General features: G+C 38.3%; 1 protein-coding gene across 1 annotated transcript in view; it reads right to left on the reverse strand.

The window, feature by feature from the left end:
- The window catches only part of LTBP1 (latent transforming growth factor beta binding protein 1), a 188,177-nt gene that overhangs the window by 40,974 nt on the left and 122,610 nt on the right, over positions 1-24,593 (reverse strand). Inside the window, exons 14-23 of the mRNA XM_038131720.1 lie at positions 23,606-23,708; positions 22,935-23,033; positions 20,759-20,884; positions 19,486-19,611; positions 18,704-18,826; positions 15,611-15,730; positions 11,412-11,534; positions 9,259-9,381; positions 4,408-4,530; positions 1,800-1,925 (exon numbers count right to left, since the gene is read on the reverse strand). Coding sequence (XP_037987648.1) covers positions 1,800-1,925; positions 4,408-4,530; positions 9,259-9,381; positions 11,412-11,534; positions 15,611-15,730; positions 18,704-18,826; positions 19,486-19,611; positions 20,759-20,884; positions 22,935-23,033; positions 23,606-23,708 — 1,192 coding nt within the window. The remainder of the gene's footprint in view (positions 1-1,799; positions 1,926-4,407; positions 4,531-9,258; positions 9,382-11,411; positions 11,535-15,610; positions 15,731-18,703; positions 18,827-19,485; positions 19,612-20,758; positions 20,885-22,934; positions 23,034-23,605; positions 23,709-24,593) is intronic.

The raw sequence follows: 24,593 nt of genomic DNA on the forward strand, positions 1-24,593 counted from the left end.
CATACACAACACCAATTACTTGTGAAGCATGCTCAACTGGTTTTGTACTTGTTTTATTCTTCATTAAAAAGTTCCAAAACTGTCATAATCCTGGAAAGAAGATCTTGTGATTTCATCTTTTTCTCTTTAGTAAAAGTTTGGCTTTTTTGTTCTAATGGAGATTAACTTTGTATTACTTCATCATGTATGATAGCAACCTTTCCCTGGAAACTGCTATTTTATTAAATGTCAGAGATGCAGAGGAGCTCACTGTTTCTGATACATCTCCTCACAGTAGATGCTAATGACTAGATTTCTTTTTTTTTTTTTTTTTTGGTTGTGTTCCTTTTCAGTTTTGCTTTTTTTAATTTCTGCTAATTTGAATTCACAAGGTTAATAAGCGTTCTTCTAACTTCATTTTGAAATAAAGTGTTTGGCTTCTACAAAGAGAAGGCTGTATTCTTCTCTAGCCACTTTTTTCCTCCTCTTTTCTAGCTATGCTGAAGAGTGATGCAAAACACCTGCTGCTACTTTTCTTGCAGAGCAATTGAAGATGTGTTGCCATATCCTTCCTGAACACTGGGTGAAATGTATACATGCTGATGAAAGGGTCCATGAATATGCTTTGGAATTATCCCCATTACTTCAATTTTTTGGAGAATTTTTTATAATTATCAATAATAATTAAAACACAAACGGTGTGTTTGATGTTATGCTATATCTAAATATACAGCACTTATTCCCTGACATCAAGCGTAACAGTGTTCCTGCCAGCACAGTATTTCATTTCATGAGAGATCACATTACTAAACATATGGCAGGTTATATGCCAGCTTCATCAATAAAGCTGTAATGCTTCTTTTCCTCTGGTATAAGCAGGGAGATGCAACAGTCAGACACAAGTTTCAGTGTACTTCATCCACCTAAGGACAAACGTTTTCACTATAGCTCACTAAGTGAACTATGAGAAGAATTCGCCTGTGAAAACAAATCGCATATGGATTTACTGGCCTATAATTTGGGAGAGAGAATGTTGCTTACTTCTTGGGTGCTTGAGATCCATTACCCATTGGTTCTAAGACTGAGCTATCATCTGCTCAGCGCTTCTCCTCAGCATGCATCCAGCTGAAATACTACCATATAAGTTTTTCCCCTTCTGAAATTTTCTGACAAGCCTTACTGGCTTGAACGCTTCTCTCAACCATAAGAACAGCCATTCTTAATCTAGTTAGTGCAGTGTTTATTTTCTATCACCATCACTGACTTCACAAAGCCACATACCTTCTTGGTATCACTGGGCACAAGTGTCCTGTTTTAAATTCAGCGCAGGAGAGCAGCATCACTTGCAAACGTGTGTACACCACTAACACTAGGAAATATTCTCATGACATAGCAATGTAAAAAACATAGTTACCCTAAATTCCAGGCTCCTGGTTGATGTTTCTATAAAGACCTAATTACTGCTATTTACCCTATTTCTGCCATCTCAAAATCCCTGAAGTTCTATAATAGAACTACTGGATTTCACTACAACTTCTCACTGGAGTTACTGTTCTGTTACTTAATCTGTATATTTTAAATAAAAGTTTGGACAAGCAAGGTTCTGTTGTCTTCTACACAGCAATGAGAAAATTCAGGTAGCTCAGCCTTGCTGATAATGCACTTAAGCTTCAAATTAGACAATCCTAAATATTCATGCGTGTCTTACCCACAGAAACTTAAGTGGCAGATTTTAGAGTTAGTAGTGACTGACTGACTACTTTTCTCACCCTCCTAACAACAGCAAATCAATGGGAATGAATTACTGTAACTTGTCTCACCTTCGCATGTTCGGCCATCTGCAGACACAGAAAAGCCCCGCTCACAAATGCACTGGTAGGAGCCATCCGTGTTGAGACACTCTCCGTGTGGTGAACAGAGGTCAGATCTCTCACATTCATTGATATCTGAAAGCACGGAGACATGAAGAGCTTTGCAAATCATCACAGCCTTAATATTAAGCCTAAATCCAATTAATCTTAAAAGCAGCTTCTGGCTATGTAACTAGCTGCGTGAATGGTTCATCTTCCAGAGTAACCAAATCTCCTGGGATCCTTCTTAAACTCTGTATAGATGTCAATATGTTCTGCTGCATCATACTCTTGCTACACCACTCCGTGATGAAGATGAGCAGAGAGCGATTTGTGGGAAATCAGCCTAAGTGCCACCCTAGCCCACACTTCTTCTGTGTTACAGGTATTCTCAGCCTCATCTCACTGCTTTTTCATGATTGCATACTGATCAACTTGGGCATCTAACTCCACATGTTACTAGCAGGTTTGGAGCTGCATCTTTCCCAGAAGGCTGATTTTACATAATTTAAAGCCAAATGCTCTTTTTTGCTGATGGAGAGTGGGAATGATCCCAAAAGATTGCTATATAAGAGCTTATCATTGTCTCTTTGGTTCAATTTTTACTTAGAAAGCACTTTTCAAACTTGTGAGTCTGAAAAACGAGTATTTCCTTTTGTTTGATGTCTCATGTTAGCAACAAAATCTGCCCTCAGAACTTAGGGACTTTATTATTTCATTAAGGTACTACCACTTTTATATCAATTATCATTCATGTTGCAATTGCACCTTTGTGTTTTTTGCTTTACAAAAACCCATTAAGAAGCATTCAGTACCATGCTGAGACCAAACACAAGTTTACAAACAAAACCCATAAGGTTTATACATCCCTTATCCAAACACTTGAATTTCTCATTCTTAACTATACCTTTTTCTGCTTACAGCCATCCAGAATGTATCAAAGTAGCCAGCAATTTTGATATACTAGAGAAATTATGATTTCAATATCACCGTCTCAAGACCATGACATCCACTACAGAATTTTCTCTAGCTACAAACTGATTCTAGCCTCTGTGTAAACCTTCCAATCAGTGTCCTGAAATCATGGCCAAAAGAGGAAAGAAAAGAGGCAGGCAGCTCGAGGAAGTTGCATCTGTATGAGGTTTCTAAGGAAAAGTTAGTGCCCTGTGCTGACCATGACACCTACATGTATAAAGCTTTCTCTGAAATCATAGCAAATGCAAACCATCAGCTACTTCCTGAAGCCCTCTGAAAGCTGGGAATGGTGGGAGATCAGCAATGACAAGGATGGTATTGTACCTTCTCGTACTGCGCTCAAGAGTCAGTTGTCTTAAAACTGCCAGAATAATACTGGAAACCAAACCAGCTGATTACACAAGGTAGAATGATGTATTAAAAGACGGGAAAACAAAATTACCAGTGTTAGGGAAATTGAGTATAATACCTCTGAAAGAGCAAACTGCAGTTTCTCAAGTTTTGGAGTCTTTTCAACTTTCTCCTTACCAAAACGCATATCCCTAACTTCTAGTCTAGTCCAGATTCAACTTGCAGACACTGTGCTCTGTGATAAATTTGCCAGTTTAATTCAATAGTTCTCTGTTTGCACTGTCTGTCCCTTAGCTGGCTCATAAGTGCTTTCAGTTTTGTTATATTTATCCATGTAAAATATGAGGCATATATCCACTACTTTAGAGGGCAAAGTGAAGAGATTAGAGACGTATGAAACCTGCCATTGATTTCAGCTTGTGGTCAATTCTCTAATCTGCTAGAGCAAGGTCTAATACAGCACTTCTGTATGCTGAATGCAGCATTTTCTGAATTAGAAAGCAGTCACATAGAATACTCAGAACTTTTACAGGGAATTTAGTGTTTGTTGCAGAAGATCTTCAGTGTGGATGAGCTGGAATCCAGTTTCTCAGCTCAAGACTAAACTGTACATAAGTGAGCAGCCAAAGCAAAGTCCTTCAGCCATTTAGAACATGAACATGTTCTCACTTTCCAGCTCTAATACCATGGTTTCTGTCTCACAAAAATGGTAGGCAAAAGTCATGAGGCATGCCTGGGTGTTGTGCCCACATGAAGATGGGATTGTTCAGAACTAAAACCTGGGAAGTGTTTTCCTGGGTTTGGCAATGCTGACTCAGTCTCAGATTTTCTTCCTCCCCACCCATCCTCCACAAAGTACTGCAAGTGTTTTATAGAGGCAATATTTAAGGTGTCTTAATGCTAATAATGCAGCTCTTGTTGTTACAGCTCCGATTCACAACATATAGAATGTTCAGTCAAAATAAATGTTTCCAGGATCTGGGAAAAAAGCAGCACTACATTTCTGTTAGTTCTAACACAGATTCTCTTTCAAGTTATGAAGGCTGAGACGTCAGCCTCTTGAAATAATTTCTCCGCATATATTTACAGAGAGAAGAGAATGAATGAGAATAGAAAATAAGAAGAGTAAAAAGTACTACAAAAGATAAATGAGTTTCTCTTCCTTAGCATGATCTGTGACTATCACAAGTTACACCTACAAACCTGCACATTTGTAATAATGATCCAGGTTTTTTTTACACCTATTTCATACCTTGACATCCCCTATTCGCTATCTGCTGGAAACCATCTGGACAAGTGCATTTGTAGGACCCTTCAGTATTTATGCAGCTTCCTCTCAGGCAAACATTGCTGTCTTGAAGGCATTCATCAACATCTGAAATAAAAATACAACCAAATTATTAGATGATGCCAAAACCGATATAACTTGTAATAGTTTCAACATAACTTGAAGCAACTGTGTGCCTACATGGAAATCAAGTTTACTATGCTTTAGGATTCTTCGTTATTTTCCTTTCATCGTGTCATCAAACTTCTCATATTTCTAGAGGGCTTTGAAATTTGAGTTTGTATGTGATTTATTCCAAGCAATTATGACTCATCTGCCATCTGCATCTCTCACAAAAGCATATCATAACAGTAATGCAGTTAAAAAGAAATCCAAGCAGCTGCACATTTAGAAGATAGACACAAAAATACCTACTAATGCAAAATTTAAAACAGTCCTCTTTGGACATGTTTAAACCTCCACACCGAAATCCCTGAGCTGGCAGTGACCTGACTCAGGCATCCCCCTGAGAGTGGGCAAGTCCAAGCACAGCTGGTGTGTCACAGCAGACAGGACGTGCCTGGGGAGACTGCTCACACCGCAGCCACGTGGGGACAGGGACCACACTGTGAGCACTGCTGCGCTAATGGGGGGCTTTTCATGCAGTTCCTGAGACACAACACAGCCATTTCACAGGCTTTTAGCAGCTGGGTCGTGCAGCTGAACAGCTGCTTTCGCACAGTGCTGCACCCCAGCCATAAATCCAGCTCCGGAGTCCAGGCACACAGGATCTTGTTTCCCAGCTGCCTATACACCATGTTCAGGATCAAGGCTCAGGCCTGTACACTCTGCCCTAGTGTCTCAATATCCATGGGATAAACGGCTGACACACAGCAGGGAAAGTTTCAGGATACAAACTAGACACGAGATAATAAAATATTTCAAGAACAGGACGCTGGCATTGTCTCCATCTAAAGTCTTTTCTTCTCATTGTCTTTCAAAGGGCTTGAAGGCAGCTCAGTGGAGGAAACAGAGCACAGCTACTATGGGTACAGGATTAAGTCAGCAAGTGCCGACATTCCAGTGATATTATACAGTTTTGGTTTCACTGCAGCTAAAGATCACAAGGTATTTGGTGCCTGTGCCTCTAAGTTTTAAAAGCAAACAGAAAGTGAGAGAGTTGAATTAAAAATACTGTCTTCATAAGCAACTTCCCTCAGTCTCCACAGAGCCCTACCTAATAATCTACCCAGTCTATTTCTTTGATAATGTAGTTAGCTGCCTTTGAAAAAACAGTAATCAAAGACTTTTCCAAGTACCTGTGATTATTCTGAATTCTTAAGTATGGATTTTAGCTGATTAGAATTTTAACTTTTTACTGTGCTGCAGGAATGAATAGCAATTGTAATTCAAAAGAGGACATGACCTCATTTCTACATTTATCTTTGGAAGCCCACACTATATCATTCTCCTTGGGATTTAATCTATTTAATAAAAGTAAGAAATAGGGATAGCTTTCTTACACAAATGAATGTTATTGAAGATAAAATTGCACTTAATGTTGACAAAGTTGTGACCTTTAGATAACCACATGTTTTACAACCATTTTCAACTGCAAAATAAATTGTGGCTGATTTAAAAAGCAATTATTTTTGACTAGGAGCATGAGAAAAATGAATGACTCCCTTGTGCTAAGTTAATGCCAAGTCTCAAAACAAGAAGGTGTCTTCTGCCAAATTCAGTAAAAATGCATTATTTTCCATATAGAATGCAAACCTCCCTCTCTCTGATGCAGCTCTTCATGGACCCTGTGAGTACTTCATGAGAATCCCCAGAAAAATCAGAGGCAGTAACTCATGCTTGAGGCATTCAATGCTTTTTACCACCCTTTACACATGCATGTCTTGAACATTTTGGCTAGGAAAATCTCTGAAAGCTCTAGGAGAACACTGGAGACTTATGCTTATGACTTTCTTTCAGTAACTCCGGTTCTTCAAGATATACAGTCTGTACGTAAGTCCTGCTGGAGCATATTCCCACTCCGTTTTGGTTAAGACAAGGACTCACAGGTGTCCTCACACTTCATGCTCCCTCTTATTCAGGGCAACAATGAGCACAAAGTCTCCATGTCACCTCATCTCAAGAACAAATTGCTGAATGACAGATTAAGGCAGAAGATAAACACACATGTGGATGTGTATCTTGAATACAAGTATACTGCATGTATACTTGTATACATCAATGTTTACAAGTTATTTGCAAATAACTTTTATTCCTACACAAGCAAAACACTGCACAAGGGCTTCCAGACAAAAATTTCAGCCAGGGAGTTGTAAAAAGCACAGCTGAAAATGAGCACAGCATAATTCTGCTGAATTCTGCAATACCCTTAGAAGTTTGCACAAGTTATAATGATCAAAGCAGCAAAATGCTTCTTGCATGCAACATCTTTAAGAAAATGTCTGCACCAAAAGAAAACCTAATTAAACAAACACATTTCTTGGAAGTGGTTTGCTAATCACATTTGTTTTACAGCATCATACATTTTTTTGGTATCCTCTGATGTGACAAATGTCCATACCTGGCTCTTTGAGAAACTGGACAAAATTTGTACCACCTTGTTTTTTCCAGACAACTGTGCTGTGCTATGCTGACAGTTTTTGTCATCTCTTTTATGCTTTCTCTGTGAAGTGTTATAAAACACTTTTGAGGTAAATAGGCTAATCCAAAAATCAGAGGCCATTATGTGGAGAAACACTGGATGTCTTCTTAAGGTGATTTTCTCTTTAGTTTCCAAGATGTAAAAAGCAGTCTATAATAGCCTGTACTTCAGAAAATTTTGAAGGGATATAATGAAAGCACAGAGGAAATTCTTCCACTTCAAGATATTAATTATTTTTGCAGGATTTGCAATATTTACAGAAGTCTTCAGTGAACAAACCATGGCTACAGAAATTAACCACTCTGTCACTGGGTGGAGAAGCTGTAAATTTGGTTGCAGATTTTTAAATTAGACAAAGATCCTGGGGTAAGGGAATGGTTTTACACTTTTTCCTTGTTTGATACAATCCTTCTTCTTTTGCCTTGAAAATGTCTGAAACGATTTTGTCTTGAAAATTACCTTTGAGCAGGGCCAAGGAAGAGTTAAAGTATGGACCTATCCTGACAGGCCAGGTGATGGAGAGCTGCAACAGCTACCATGACTTCTTGGGCTGTTTGAAATGCACCAAAGCAGTCTGAAGAGAAGTTCAAAATCTCATCTGAAGTCTACTCAGAGCAAGTTAGATGAGCAGTTGTCACGAATGATACCATATTATCTGTTCTGTCTTTGGGAGGCAGAAAGACCTGTGATCCATTACACCACATTTTTCTTTGATTCTTGACAGACTATCTCCACATCTGCTGCAATTCATGAGGATCTTGAAGCCAGATGAGAGCAAAATTATTTGACGCAAATTTCTAGCGCATTGCATCATCAGCACACATTTCTTGAAGCTGATGCAAGAGATGCTGGTACTCAGCATGAATGATAACAAGACTGTGTTAAGTTCTTCCATGAACATATTCTCCAAGTAGCTCAGGACCAAAGAGTATCAGTGTGCTGAGGAGATTTTATAAGACATTCTCATTCTTTGTTGATGAGAACTTTAAGAGATGCTGTCACTCATGGAATGTGGACAATCCAGTATAAACAGTTATGATAAAGTCTGTTACAAGTTTGTTTTGAGAAAACAGCATTTCGTTAGCCCAGGGGGAACTGCTCCTCTGCCTGCATCACTTGAAGAGGAGAATTCCTGGCCTCTTACTGTGACGGAGAGGGTAAGGACTGCCTTCCAAGTGCTGTGTGGAGGATAACCTCGTAGCAGGACACTCTTTGGTAGAACAGCTGTAAGAAGCTGTATCTTGCAAGGTATCAGCAGTTACAGAAAGCACACCAGAGACCAAAAAGCTTTTATGAGCTAATGCCACATGTACAGTGAGACCTTAACAAAGAGCTACTTCTCCCTGCTAGAGTGAGATAAGAAAGCAATTGAGGTAGAATCTTTCCTGGATCTTGCTAGTAAGTAATCTTGCATTCTCAAGGTGACCATGAATAGCACAGAAGATGTACCGTATCAGATGGTAGCCAACAACAGAGAAAAGGGAGTAGTTTTGAAATGCTTCAGTAGAAAAAAATATCAGTTTGCCAGTTACTGGATAATTAAATTGTTTTACTTGAGAGATAAGAGAATGGTTTTTTCCTGTAACACAGCATTTCTTGCTATATATATTGTACGTCTTTCATTTTTTACTTTTGTTTTTGCAAGCTCAGTCCCTAGACTGCATTTTGAGACAGTGCAAGCTGTGAGCTCCAGTAGATCCTGCTGGAACTTGTCATCTACTAAATACTTTCTCTTGCCAGTGCACATGTGTGATTGTGGTGGCTGGCTGCAGGTTCCCAAAACCAGCTGGAGAAGAAGTTTTAACTAGCAGGCCCCCATGAGAATAGCATATACTGGCAGAAGTTTTTGTAACACGGAGCCTCTGTGGCAGAACTTAAATGACAAGGTTTGGAAAGGCTGACTTGTTCTCAGTAATAATGTAAACTGGTCTTCCAATCTTACTGCTGGAAGCACATGTCATAACTTTTTGTATGTGGAAAGATGACAGGGACTGTTTCTAAGAATCCATTAAATATGCGGCTGTGTTGGTGGGAATGAATGGTTGGCAACGTAGAGGAAGAAAGAGAGGCAACATATATTTCTACTCCACTCTTCGGAGAGATCACTCCTACAGGTGAAATACTCAAGATCTTATTGAAAAAAGTTAGTCAGCAGCTAAAGTCCCTGAGCTTACCTTCACACTGATCTCCAGTAGATGACAATGAGTAGCCTTGGCTACAGATACATCTGAAAGATCCTTCTGTGTTCCTGCAGCGTCCATTCGCACAGACTGATCGCTGCTGGCATTCGTTAATATCTGCAGAGACAGTGAAACTGTTACACATCTGAAAATACCAACTACGCATCAAATGGTACAAAGACCAAGTCTGAACAAAACAGCAAAGCACAGTATCAGTATCCAGTACTGCTTGACTTGTTTGTATTTATTAAATACAGACAATGTAATGCATAAAATTATATAAAACTGCAGACTGTGTGTTTTCCTTGAGATGTCTGTGTTCAACATTCTCTCCTGTAACACCAATTTATCCCTCGTGCACAATCGGGTGCACACAGACTCACAAATACACACACGTGCTGCCTGAGAGCTGTTTTTGTTTCTGTTATATCTGGCAGAGGTAACAAGTCAGCCGCTCCAGTGAATCAGCAAAACCCCCAAAATACTTTCCAGCAGGATCACCACCTTTTAACAGGGTGTGGTTTTCAGATGCACACTGACAGGCTAATCCCCTATTAAGTTAAAACTCCTTAGAATTCTTGCCTTGTAGCAGTATTAATCATCTAACTGTGGGGAAACGTCTCTTTGCTTCCACAACACTGCTACTCCCTCTGTGCTTCAGTTCTCATAAACTGGGGTCAGCCTAGAATAACAGATGGATTTGAACATCAACCTTGTATTTTCCTATGGAAAACTCAGAGTATTGGAGAAGAGTGGCACTTTGAATTCAGAATATAGCACATGCCTTGTTTGAGCTAGGAAGCCTATTTTCCCTCTGTTATTTGTAAAATATTCAATAAGAAGCAGTATTTAAATTGACATGGTGAGTTCTTGGTCACTTCTAGCATTTTGGCACAGCTGAATGTCTTTCTGGAAATACACTTCAATTCAAACAGGAGAATGTTACTCAATGAGGTTTTTCAGGTCTGTATTATGGCTGAACAGTCTGACCTCTTAAATAACGGTTCCTTGCAACCACAGAGTTTAGAATTTAAGGATCACTGAAATCTGTGAGGCTCCATGAAGCAGCTGGGCATGTGTATGGGTCCTTACTTAGAAGGGCGCACTTTAAGAAGAACAGTCTGCACATGCCAGCTCAGCTTGGCAAGGGCTCTTTTCCATGAAAGGCTCAGAGGAAGCAGTCAAATTTTGTCTACATATTTTCCCCAAGATCAGTCTGCTGTGTGTCCTGAACAGCACATTTAACTCACTCAAGACACTTAACTTACACTGATGTTTTGTTTCAAACTTCCCGACAAATTTATATGAACGATCATTTAGTTTTACTGTATTATTTTTAGCACTTAGAAGTCTGAAAGTGTTTGGTGCTGTACAGAGACACTTAGGGAAGGCTGAGGGAAAGGAAAAAGAAGGAAATCCAACATCTGACAAGAAACATGTAGGTTTCTGTGTACTTCCACAGCCTGGAGACACTGTCCCAGATTTTCACCATTAGGGAAAAGTTTCAAGTACCCTCTAGGTAAGGAGAGGAATATTCATACCTCCTGTACATGCTCTAGGTTCTCCCTCAGACTACTTCACTCTAACTTCAGACCTAATTTTGTTCCACTGGAGCAGTCCTGATGGGAATTTTAGATGTGGAAGAAATGTGGAAACTGACACTTTGGAGGCACAGGAACTGTTCCTAGAAATACGCCACCAAGCTCTCTCTCTCTGTGTACTACTGGAAATACAGAGACTCCAGTGCAGGCAGGGTTAACTGCTCAGTGGTAACTGACACTTCTGGGCTCCAAAGGGGAGCAGCCTAGGTTTTTTGATTCCACTCATTCACATGGTAGGAAAAAAAAAAAAAAAAAGATAGGAAGAAAAGCAAAAGCCACTGTTCTTGAACCTCTGAAATGCCAGATATGCCACGGATTTTGCAAAAATTCCAGTTTAGCAATATAAATATTACTACATGTTCTTGACTGGATTTATAACACATGTCAAGATCTACAATGAGATCCCATAAAATGGAAATACACATTCTTACATTTCTGTGTTTTTAGCATCAGTGTTGTACATTTAAAAGCAAGGTTAAAAAAAATTAAAAATATTATCTAAAAGGTAAATGCAACCTTATGAATTTTAATAATATTCTTTCTTACCTTCACACTGATCCTTTGATGCAGAGAGTTTGAAACCCTGGGCACAAAAACACCTGAAGGATCCCTCTGTATTTTCACAACGTCCATTTGTACAGTGATTGCCATACTGACATTCATTTATATCTGTGAATAAAAAGAAAGTGCAAGAAATTAACTGGGGTATCACCACCTTTCAGCTGAGCTTGGGAATATATTCAAATCACACCATAAGCATGATTATTATTCCTGAGGAATTTATTTCAGTGAGATTTTCACACTTCATGCAGGTTCCTTTGTAAGGCTACTCTACACACTCATCAAGGAATTGAACTGGATTATGCAAAATCTCTCTTCCTAGTCACAAACCATCCTTTCTTTAGAAGGACTTGAAAGCAGCTTTTACTTTCTATAAACTATCCCATAGACTTCTACTTTCATCCTTCTCTCAAAGGTATTAATTAGATGGGCCACTTTCTTTAGCCAACATGAAAATTGCTGTGTTGCTACTTAACAGTAATTTTCAGGAATTCCTTCTGAGTGCAATTTGTATAAATTCACAAAGCAAAAAACCAAACATAAAAATAAAATAAGAAACATATTTTGCTATAAATTCAGCCAGAATTAATTCTGTATTCTAAAATAAAAATTACTGATATCCTAGCAGTGGTTTTCAAAGAAAAAAATAGTTTTCAAATGTTATTTCTTTATTTCAGGGTTGCAGTAGTCAGCACATGTCCTTGTTTTATGAAAAAATGCCGTATTTTTTAGCTTCACTGATGCAGAAAAAGAACTACCCTTTGTTTTTATGTGCCAAAAATCATATTACTCCCAATTATCCTGTCTTTTGCCACAACAAACCACACAAAACCCATCAGCATAAAAAAGTGCTAATTATGTGAGGCACATGAGCCATTTAGACAGCTGTAACACGGGGAGAGCTGGAAGATTCGACATCTTTAAATCATCATAATAACCCTTATTAGCTATTGTGAATACGTGCAGTAACTATTTTCCTCACATGTATTTAGAGGCATGGCTCTTTGCAAGCTCCTGTACCACCTGCCTTTGACAAAGCCCATCTTTTCCTCCAAGACACAAATGAAATCGCCATTATCAGCCACATTCCCAGTGGCCTACAACTCTCAGTTCCTCACTTAAGCCTCTAGCTCTGTAAATAAGATGTCCTGCTGCAGCCTGGCCAAGCAGAAGGAGTGACATCCTCAGAGAGATGACAGCACAGATCCACAGGTGCTGTGCTGTGGCATTCAGTAGGTGTTATGCCTTACTCCTTTCTTCAAGGCTTATTTCCCAGCTCACTGCTGTTGCAAAATGTGCTTGCTCTACAAAACACAAGCTTTGCTCTCAATGAACATGACCAATGCTCTAACTGAAGAATCTGTTCAAACACAGAGGACCCAATTCAAGCACGCAAATTTTCAACCAAACAACAAAACTGCTTCTTACAGATTCACTTTCATCTCCAAGCTGCTTGACAAAGAAACCTGGAATACTATTTCTGATTTTTGGATGGGACTCAAGAGACTTCCCCATAAAGCCAGCAGAAAAGCCAGGAACAGAACTCAAATCTTCTGAAATGAAACCCAGAGTTATAATTGATTCTGTTGGTGCTCCCTACAGTAGGGGCAGAGGTATTTGGATTAGCTCTGCTTACCTCTGTATTAGTTTGGCTATCTTCTAACAGGATCCTTAAAACTGTACAATTTGAATATTGATAGTTAACCATGCAGCTTCAAAATCCACCACAGTGATAACCACAATGACGAAGTGATCTAGAAAGTTTTGTCAACCTATTTTTTAAATTTGTTCATCGATACACAGAAGTGTGGTCTAGATACATCATGATATACGACTTTGAGTGTGAAAATTTGCAAAGAGAAAAATGGAATAAAAATTAATAAGTGGTTGAAAGTAAACTTAAAAACCAATTAATTATTTCAAACAGTCCCTGTACAACACAAATGCACTGAGGGACCTGGGACAGTGACAATTTAAAGACAGTGAAGAATCAGGCTGTGCAGGTGTCCTTTTCCATTTCTTCCAACACACACTGAACATTCACACCTAAACTCCAGTTAAATCTAGTCTACCTGAGTTTGAACTGAACTGATGGACTTGGCTTAATGAAACAGAAGTGACTATATTCCTGGCTTTAAATCCTGCAAGGTTACAATATAAATGGCATCAAAGATCTATCTGTAGGATTGTTACACTAGAGTTTCTATGGCATAAAGTGCAAGCAGAGGATTGAAGTGAGGTAAAAAAATACTGAAAACAGCACTGTGGAAAAACAGAAGAGCTGCAACTGATCTAAACTAACAGGAGAAACAAATGAATTTATGGAACAATGGATTTAAATACCCTTCACAGATAATGGGAAATATTTTGCTTTTTGGTGTATTTAAATGGTGCCATATTGCAGAACTACAGATTTAAGAAAAATTGTCTGCATTACATTTTCCTAAAATATGCATGGCTCATTTCCAACACGATGTAAGCCTAGGATAAACAAAAAACAGACTAATCACATCACTAATGAAGTGAGTAAGAATGTCTAGGCTTAGAACATTTCATAAAACATAGGAAAAAAGGGAAGCTACATGCATTAATACAAGGAAAAAAATTATCACTTTAAACCAAGACATATTCCTTACATGACTTAGTTCTGAGCAAACAACTGACTGCTCTCATTTCCCTCCTACTAACCTGGTTAGCAAGAATGAAATAACTGAAAGTTTTGTCAGGGAATTTTCAGCCATGCTATTTTCATAAATAGGTACAGAAATAAAAGCTTAATATTAGGAATGAAGGCAAAATTAGGCCAATACTTTTGCAAAAAAAAAAAAAGAAAAAAAAAAGGAGTTAAGTAAGAGCTCTCTAACAGAGTACATTTGCCACGTTCTTTGCAAGGGCATCAGGAATCCAGGCAGATGGCAGGAATGAAACAAAGATCAATGTAGAGTAATTTGTGCAAAAAGAAACCCATTAATTTGTTGTAAACATTTTGTAGCTTGTTACAACTCCATTAAAATCCATGAAATTACCTGAGAAATACATTCCTCCACAGTAAGTCAAATGACAAGACCAAATATGCAGCTATGACATGGTAGATCTGTTCAGACAGGATGACTTCAGAAAATAGGGTAGTTGAAAACAGTGTAATCTGCACAGCAAAACTGGGGGTGAGGTTCTGACATCTACACCATTGCTTCACTGCAACTTGGCTCTAATGTTGATCCATAGATCAGCACCACACTTGCAGCTGGAGCACAGCAGATCCCAGCCACCAGAGCTGCTTCAACCAAACACTGCTCTTAGACTGCTTTGTGAACTGAACTGCATCACAGCACTGGGAGCCATTACAAAATAGGCCATGGAATTACACTGACAACCTACCCTACAACAATAATGCAAACACCCTCTGTGTAGATTATTGTACATCTGTTTAGGTGACATGGTTATTCCAACAATCACAAATTATAGGACATGTGTTACACAGAGTGGGCAGGAATATTCGCAACAGATAGCGGATTCTTCACAACTGCTGCTAAATTTAAGTTTCTGGTAGAGTCCAAAGAAAGTAGAACTCAAAGCTGCAAAAGATTACTTCCTTTTGCACAATGGATTAATTTGCTCTCACTTCTATTTCAAGTAGTCAAAACTGATTTTGAAAAAAAAAAATTATTCTAACATTTAAAAACAAATCAACAAAAGTAAAATGTGCGAAATCTGTCCTAAACCCCTAACCTAAAGTTAGACAAGGGGTTTTAGGATATGCTTATGCTTTGCTAGAAGTAAAATTAAGGAGTTTAATTAACATGCTCAGTGAGCAAACTCTCATATTCCACTGAAAAAGCTGAGCTGCACTGATGTATTAGCACTCACTTGTCTTTCCATTTCCAAGCAACAGCCTACTAGTATTTCACTGACAATACATCCCCTTTCTGTTCCGTATTTTCTATTTCAAGAGTTTTGTTTTGTAATTATATCATTAGTAGTCTAGATTTATCTACAGTAAAACAAGATTTCCTCTTACGTATTGTGTCTGAGAACATAAAGTAATTTCAAACGTCTCATATTTTCAGTTACTCTTGAATGAAATGGGCACAGTGCTGTCATCAGGTCTTAACACTGCTTGAATATGAAACACAGCACCTTGGAACAAGAACTACAACCAGAGAGACAAACAGTAGTAAACATACCATGGCACTGTCCATTCCAGCCTCTGAACCCCACTCTGCAAGGAATGCACTGGTAAGAGCCAGGAGCATTAAGGCACTGTGCATCTGGACAGGTAGTTGGAGTCAGGCATTCATCAATGTCTTCAAAAGAGAAGATAAAAGGAAATACCGGTCAAAGCCATAGTAGAACACTGAACACTGAACAGGAATCCGGTTACTCTGACTCTCCTCCTGCGATACCAAAGCATTTAAAGAGTTGTGTAATTTATCTGAGGCACAGGAAAGAACAAGTTCACACAGATTTGTACTAGCAAAGGGGCATCTCAGGAACAGAGTAGCTCATAATACATGTAACTGAATCTGAATTCTCTGTTATACTAAAAATCTTTGGTTGGTCTTCTAGAACATATAGCGTATCAGATTTCTGGCTACCACAGGTATAAATTACTTTCCTTATGTTACTCCTTTATCATACTGAAGCGCTTGAGATTCTTCCTATGGTAAGACTTTGGAAGTTCATTGGAATGACAGTAAAATTGTAACTCTTGGCTTCCAAAAGCAAAGCACAATTTGGTATTTTTCAATGCTGTAGTTATTCAACCTGCAAGTACTATTGGGACTAAAAACATAATTGTGTAAATGAGAATCAAAGAGGTTTACATGGAGTAAGGAATTAATTTTGTCTGAAAGAAGGCACAAGCCACATCACTGAGGGCGAGAGAGAGTCTTTCTGCATCAGGCAAGGTCCTAGACTGCCCATGACAAGAAGAGATAGGTCCTGAAAAAGTCATGGAACTCATGTTCAGGCTTAAACAAGAACAACTTCTTATCCTGCCCCAAGGAAACCCAGACATGCAACACATGCAATCTAGAGGAGACTGCACACAAAAAACAACATTCAAAGACAAGTTGCTGTTAAGTGACCAATGATCAGAAGATTCCAGAATTAAAACTGTGTTGGCAGCCCCCTTGCAGTCTGCTCACATGCGTGAGATAATTTTATAATATGGTATTTAATTATACAATAATTATAATCTTTCCCATGAAATATTCCCTTCATGCAGTGCACAGAACGAATTAAATTGTCAGTCACCTCTAAATTCAGCTTCCTAAGCTTCCATCCTTTTCCTGCCCCAGGCCTAGCAGTTTTGTCTTCTGCAATTAAGGACTGCTGCTTGAGCACAGATCATAGGGAAGGAATTCACTCCTAGTTTTGAGAACAAGCTCACAGAACGCAAGGAGCTCCCAACACTTGTTATTTAACTGGACAATGCTCCAAGCTTGAGATAATTGAATAGTCCAGCTCCAAACAACTGACTGGATGTAGGCAAATCACAATTTTTCATAAAATCACAATTTAGAATTAGAATACTTTCTTGTATTAGAAAGTCTTAGAATACTTTCTTGTGAAAACACCAACAGGCTTCTTCAGCTATGTAGACCTGCAAATGTAGGTTGTGAAAACACCAACAGGTGTTCTTGTGAAAACACCAACAGGCTTCTTCAGCTATGTAGATAGACCTGTAGCTTCTTCAATGTAGACCTGCAAAAGTTTCCCATGAAACTGCTGTGGGAGTTTGTTTCTTTTTTTCTTAATTAACAAAGAAAATTACACTTCTGCTGTCATTTCTTCTCAGAACTGCCTGGACTGTGTCTGCCTTCAGAACATGAATGATTTACTTGTTACAGAAATTTTTAGTCAAAATGAAGTCTAAATGCGGCAAAGCATAAAAAAACCCCACAAGAATATTTGATAAGAATTCTTCATCCTATGCAACGATGTTCAGCTATGACTACAACACTGTTCTACAGAAACAACAGAATCTACAACAACACATATGCACTCTTTACATTGCCCTGGCTAGGCCTGTGAGAGAGCTTGTGTGAATACGGCTTGAAGGCAGAATGAGGATGGGGTGAGGAAGTGCAAGTGAGCTGTGAGTATTGTGTGCAGCTTGGAGGATTCTTGCCTTTGTTTTTGAACTGTGGAAGGAGTGGAAGGAAGTTTTTTGTGAAATCAGATATCTGTCAGTAGAGTGATGACATGGTGAAATGATTCCCCGAATGTGTCATTTCCTTGGTTTGATGGATTAATGTAGGAGGATTTTCCCCTTAAGCAACCTTAAATAACTTTCAACAGAGAATTTGGTTTCAGGAATTACATTTTGTTAAGTTACATTATAGAGGACTACCACCACGTGATTTAAAATAGAAGTTAATAACAAATTTTATGTAGTGTAGCCTGATTTCTAGCCTAATTGAATTACAGACTCCCTAGTCACAGAGAAGATTTACAAAGACTAATTGTAAGAGTGGAGTCTATAAAACATTTAAATAAATTTTAAAAAAATTGGAAGAAGACTCTTTTAGCATTGTTCAGAGCAGCAAATATATCCATGGCAGCTTTAAGCTTCCCAGGCAACCTGACATGCCAGCAATTTTATTCTATCCTATGTAACTTAGGACTAAAGCAGAAACAAAACCATGTTTAAAATGAAATGATTTCTTGGGGGTTTTAGTTCCCCATTCAAGTTGAAAATGAAAAAAATACCAGGAAAAAAGACCAAAATATCATACTAAAAAGTAATGTGAAGCCTTGAAGGTTGGATGTGCTAGGATCTCCTGCAACATGAAATATCTGTTTGATATGGATATTAAAAAGTCAACCTATAATTTGGTACCTGATATAACACAGGGAAAATTAACTTTTTTTTTTACAAAAACTTGGCAAGCAGGTAAGGACTAACAATGAAGTTAGTGATTCCATGGCAAGAGATGATAAAATGGCTGTTCCAAGATGGTTCTGAACACAGTGGGGGAACTCCTTTGCAGCATCTTAAATTTAAATAGCAGAAATTGAATTGCAGTTCCAGACACCAAATAATGACAAAAGATTGAAGAGTACTCATAAAGGCTTCTTGTTTAAGATTGCACCCTCTGAGATTTGTCCCTTTGCAGCTCAAGCTGCAGTGCAAAGCCTTCCTTGAATAGCAGGGAATGTTAATCATTCCAAACAGCAGGAGTTTGGCACTGGTTTTGTGCTATCAATAAATGGTGCAATGAAGCGCTATCAGTATCAATCATCAGCAGCACTAGGGAAGAGTCCAAACCTACCTTCACATTCCCCTCTCCTGTTCATTTGGTATCCACTATCACAATATTCACATCTGTATGAACCAAGAGTGTTTATACAAAAGCCTTCTCCACAAGTGTGAGGTCTTGAACATTCATCAAAATCTGCAGATGACAAAGAGAAGCTGCCTCACCATCAAAAAATGCTTACATCTCCTCAAAACTCTGCTTTAACTAAACACTAAGTAGTAAGTTTGGATTTTTGAAGGTGTTTGCAAGCCACCTCACTGCTTGTAATCAGAGAGTGAGTTTAAGAAACAGCCAGGGTATAGAAGGTGGCCTGGGAGCATCCCTATGGCTGCAAACACAATGTGTGTTGCTGCATGTATGCAGTGCCCAAGGCAGCACTAACCTAAGGCAGACCACAGCCCCTTCAGGCTGTTTGTGTTGCTTTGTGAAGTCTGTGGCTGTTTGCAGCTGTATTTAAAAATATGGGTTTTTTCAGCTTCTACTCATTGAAAGAGTGTTGAATATTTGTATTTTACACAGCAGGTGTTTTTACTAATTGGTAGTTTTCCTAAACAATGATGTGCTGAACAAATTCTTGTTTTTCAACAAACATTTTGAAAAGGATTATCAGCTAAAGAGGTGCTTTGCTCACCACAACACCTGGTGAGAGACAGAGAAATATACTTCCAGACATCAGTCCAGTACCTCTGACATTGAGGAAAAAAGAGTTGAAAAGGGGACTTTAGGAGGGTTTAGCTAAGCTTCTTGAATAATTTTGATTTTTTAAATTTTTTATAAAGGAGACTAGTTATTACCAACGCAGTCAGTTCCATCTTCACTGGCCATGAATCCAGCTTGGCAAATACATAGGAAACTTCCTTCTGTATTTTCACAGCGTCCAAGGGAACAGAGATGTGGTGCCTGATCACACTCATTAATATCTGTAAAAGAAATGAAAACATAAGACTATAGAATAACATATATAGTTGTGATTCTTTCTGTGCATTATGCGCTATGCATTTGAAAAGACTGATCTTGTAACTATTTTAACTACTGGAAAAGGTATATATGTTTTTTCTCAGAGATGAAAAAAAAATGCATTAAATAGTTTTGGTCGGAGAAAAATGCTCATATTGGCTTAGACTGTAAGAATACTGCATTGGCCCGAAGAACGTGACATGATTACAGTTCAAATCACTACACTGTGTGCAGCATGAGCACAAGCTGCAAGCATGGAATGTTAATAAAATTTGGATGAAATAAAGGGATTCTAAGTTGCCATTGGCTGTGTTGCATAATTCATTTTTCAATACTGTAGTTGCACCTGACAGCATGTGTTACAGCGCGAAGCTGCTGAGCTTCGGTGGCATGAACATTTTATAGCATATAATCTGTAGATACAATACACCCCTTCTGATGCAAGTTACAGAGGAACCAGTATACTCTGTATGAAGCAAAGATACCAATACAGCTGCTTCCAAATCTGAAACAGCTCACGTAGGACCCCTTTGTGCTCTGCCTTATGGTCATCAGAGAATCATCATCTAGAATTTACTAGCTTAAAAGGGGATGAAGACCTTACTTTGCAGATCTCTTCACTGTGCTTCTGGGTTGTTTATAATATACTTTCTCTTTTCAGTAGCAGACTGAAAGGAATAACCTAAGAAAATGCCTGGACTTAGTCTGCCAGCAGAGCTGGTAGCTGGGTAAATCATTGTGACAAACAGGCACAAATTCAATCTTCTTCCAAACAGAAGTGTATTTCTTTCTAGTGGTCTGACTTTTAGATACCTGATACACAGCTGAGAGGAGATGGTCTGCCTATTTCTTTTTCTCTCACATCACAATGGGAAATGTTGTCATTCCATTTCATTAAATTCACACTCATTTCAGAGCAGCTGAAAGGCTGTATTAGAGACTACCTCACAAATTTCATTTGGCATATTAAAAAAAAGCCTGGTAGTTTGAAAGCATTCAACAGAGGAAAGAACGCCTGACTGCTCTGTAGAGATTTCCCCTAACCAGACTCTTCATTTCAAGCATTTCATAGCACAGTTATTTCAGATTTCTGAAAGCATCATTTCATACCAATGCACTTTGTCTGCTGATCATTAAGTTTGTACCCCTTGTAGCAGATGCAAGTGTATCCCACAGGCAAATTAACACAGTGTCCTGCTCCACAGATATCAGGATTAACTGTACATTCGTTGATTTCTAAGCAAACAAAGAGAAATTTAACGTTAAACTTACATAGTTCAGTAAGTGCACAACATTCTGTAATCCAAGTAGAAAGCTCAGGCATGAAAACAACTGTAAATCAAGTTTGCAACTCCGAATTTCTCCAATGGATACCTTATCTGGAAGAATCTAGAAACCATCTGCACTTTTCCTAGTGACACAATCTTATGTCCCATCCAAGATCTATAAATCACTATGTAAAATTGAAAGTAAAATGAAGATAAGATAAAATAAAAAAATATATACAGCTCAGCCTTTGCATTGCACATTAAGAAAACAACTGCTGTGAGTTTCTGATTACAGTGGGTATCCCGATTTAAAGAATACTGATATACCAATGGCTTGGATGTATTTTGTAAGATAAGGAGATTCAGATATGGGCAGCATTGGATACTAAATCCTTACAGTAGTTTTAGAAATCCCTGAAGTATATGCCTTACTGCAGAAAATACTAATGACTGTCTTCAGTTGCAACAAATTAAGGTTCTATTGCAGTATGGAATTGTAATTCCTGAAAAAGGAGAAATTAACTGTAAAGAAGAATTGTTTATTGAGACTATTTAGAAACAGGTCACATTTAAATTTAACTAAATTTTAAAGTACAGAAATAAGGCACTCAAAAACTCCTCACCTTGAACTGCAGTCAGTTTTTTAAATCCTGTTTAGGATTTTGTCCTACAAATCTTACTGCACTTTTACTTTGTTATCTCTGAACAACATTTTGATTTATAGCACACAGCTTTTAATTTCTAGTTCAACTAATTTTCCGGAGCAAATAAAAAATAGAACATGGAAAATTACCATTTTCTTTTTACTAACTGATGTGAGCTCCCAGCAAGGTAACTTTCTCTCCTTGTAAAGAGCTGGGAGCTGGCTGGCAGAAGGAGCACAGTCACAGAAGAGCTGACTTCCAAGTTCTGCTTTGATGATCACAACTATTTGAATCTTTGTATGGGATTGATAAACTGTAATTACAGCAAACTGAAGGCAGCAGTTGAATGCTTACAGACAGACAGGATGCTTTCTCTACTCTTACAGTACATTCAGAAGGATTTAACTGCAGACAGAACTGTACAAACAAATGGGTGATTTAGACCCTATGTGCATTGCATCAATTCAAAAATCCATTCCTGCATGAAGGAAAGCCATTTTGAATAGTTCATTTTTTTATTAAAGTATGTCAAATTTCTCCCTCTGAATGGAAACCAGGACACCTCTTTGTAGGCCTAAATATCTCTACAATATACAAGAATGCATCCTACAGTATTTACCAGGATATTGCAATCACTTCAAAGTCTGTGTTCATTCTGGTTCATTCTAACCAATGTGAATTGTAATGCTCTCGTGTATACAAATATGGTACATTCACCTTTTGGTTTCTAAATGTATAGCAAAAGAACTTTTGATGTCTTTTCGACACAGCTGTCATTTAGACAAATTTCAGCTATGGCAGGTGCATTACTTCCATGTCTGTTATTTTCACTTCTTGACACATAGATGTAGATAAGGCAATTCTAATACATCAAAAAAGGATGAAGCACAAACATCAAAAGAACGTTTCAAAATAGATCTTACAGTAATGTCTCACCTGCTTTTTGTAGAACATTCTGATCTACATCCCTTGAACTCTACACCTCTCAATGAATATCATCATGTATACTTCACGAAAACACACGTAGACTGTCTAACAACCTGACTTGAATTCAAGAAGTATTCAGTTCTGGACTTGCCTTGAAGATCTGCAAAGCAAGTCCAGAACTGAATCTGAGGTGAATGATTAATTTTATCTTCTGTCCTTTACTTGTGGACTCAAAATTGGCAGGTACATCCTGGAAGGACCTGGTCTTGGCTCTCTTGATAGTAGAGAGCCTCAGTGTTGTGGTGTTCTGCACTTTCTCCAGAATACTCCTTCTGTTCTACAACCATGTTCTCTTCACTATGATAATTCAGCAGCAGCACAGAACAATAGTGTCAGGAACTCAGCCATTTCTTAATTTATTGCAGTTCGAAAAGAGAAGTACAATACCTGTAACTTGAGTAGGTGCAATAACTTGACTTGCACTTGAAGTAGATACTTCAGGAGCAACTTCAACAGGCAAAGGAGGGGATGTTTTCTCAATCACTACTGTGTGACATGGAATGGAAATCAATCACATTCAAAAAACCCACCTTAAAGCATTCAAAAAACACAGTCCTTAAAGAATTCACACATGAATAAGCTATGCACTATGGAGACTTTTGTTTATTCTGCTTAGACCTACAGGAGAAAAAAACCCGTGTAATTGGGGTTTTCGTCTTTCTACAGCTTGTGAAAAAAGGTGCTAAAGAAAGCAAACACAGTTGTAAAACTTTTGCAGCAAAAGTTATGCATAAATCTACAAAGAGCCACCTAAGCATAGTTTCCTCTGAAAAGGAGTACAAGGCTTCACCTCTGCCAACATTAAAATTCTCATGCACATAAACCAGGGTATCACTTCTTCTTCAAATACGTCTTTATCTCCTAAACAAGCCACCAAAGCCAATGTCAACCTCTCAATTCCTCCCACTTCTGCTTCCATGACTATTTTTTTATCATGGAGGAATTATTTTAAAGCTCCAATCATTTTTTCATTAACCTCTGTTAGAATTGCTACTTTCCCATTCTTTTAAGAACTGTAAGCACTCTCTCATACTGAAAGAAAAGATAAAATAAGTTACCTGGAAACTGTGGATGAAGGTTAATTGTTGAAATTCCAGGAGAAAGCTGAGGCTGCCCAGGCTCTAGATAAGGCTGCTTTTCTTGATCAATGGGAGTTAATTCCTATAATGATAAAAAAACCCCCAAAAAACATTCTGGAAACATTCTCTTAATGCATAGCTACCCACAAACTCCTGGCTTGAGACATTGCTAACATTCCCACATGAGTGGCTTTTGATAGTAGATCATTAATCACCACCAATCTAAACCTGAATGAACATGGAAGACTAGGTTTATACAATAGAATAAAATTTAACACTGATTTTATTTGAAGCAGCCATTTCCTGGAGCTTCTAATTGTATCTTTGGCTTTGTCCCTCCATAATTCTCCCATTCTTTGGTCTTTAATTGCTTACAAATAGCATTTGAATGCAGTTCAGCTTCACACAAAAGTATACAAACACATCTAGGTGTCTGACAACAGTGAAAGGTTCCTTCTTAGCTGCTGAACCCATCATTTTCATAGAAAATGTTAGACGTTTGTATGCCCTTAGGAAAATGAAATGGAGCACAGCTGCAATTATTCACAACAAATCTCATTATCTCCAGCACAGAAAACCTGAAACCTCCAGAATGGGAGACTTCACAAAGATACACACTTGCTCTTCTCCAATGAACACAGGATACCCTAAACAATGACATTAACTTAGGCACTATACCAGTCTCAGAAGCAGGTGTCACAAATACTTCTCAAAACTTCATAACCATTCTCTCTGACTTATTTTCTCAAGCTCTTAGTATCTGTGTCTCTTCTTCATACTCTCTGCATTTTTCAGTATCCTCTTTAAAGTACAGTCTCCAGAACAGGACAGAGCAATACATACCAGGCCCTCCCGCGCCTCTAAGAGAGGACAGAGTGAAGTCATCTCTTTCCTGTACCTCACTACCTGCCTGTTGTACATTTGCCTCAGGGTTTGATCACTAAGTCCACAGTGACTTGTTTCTTCA

This window comes from Motacilla alba, chromosome 3, assembly GCF_015832195.1.
Source record: "Motacilla alba alba isolate MOTALB_02 chromosome 3, Motacilla_alba_V1.0_pri, whole genome shotgun sequence".
Classification (NCBI taxonomy): Eukaryota; Metazoa; Chordata; class Aves; order Passeriformes; family Motacillidae; genus Motacilla; species Motacilla alba.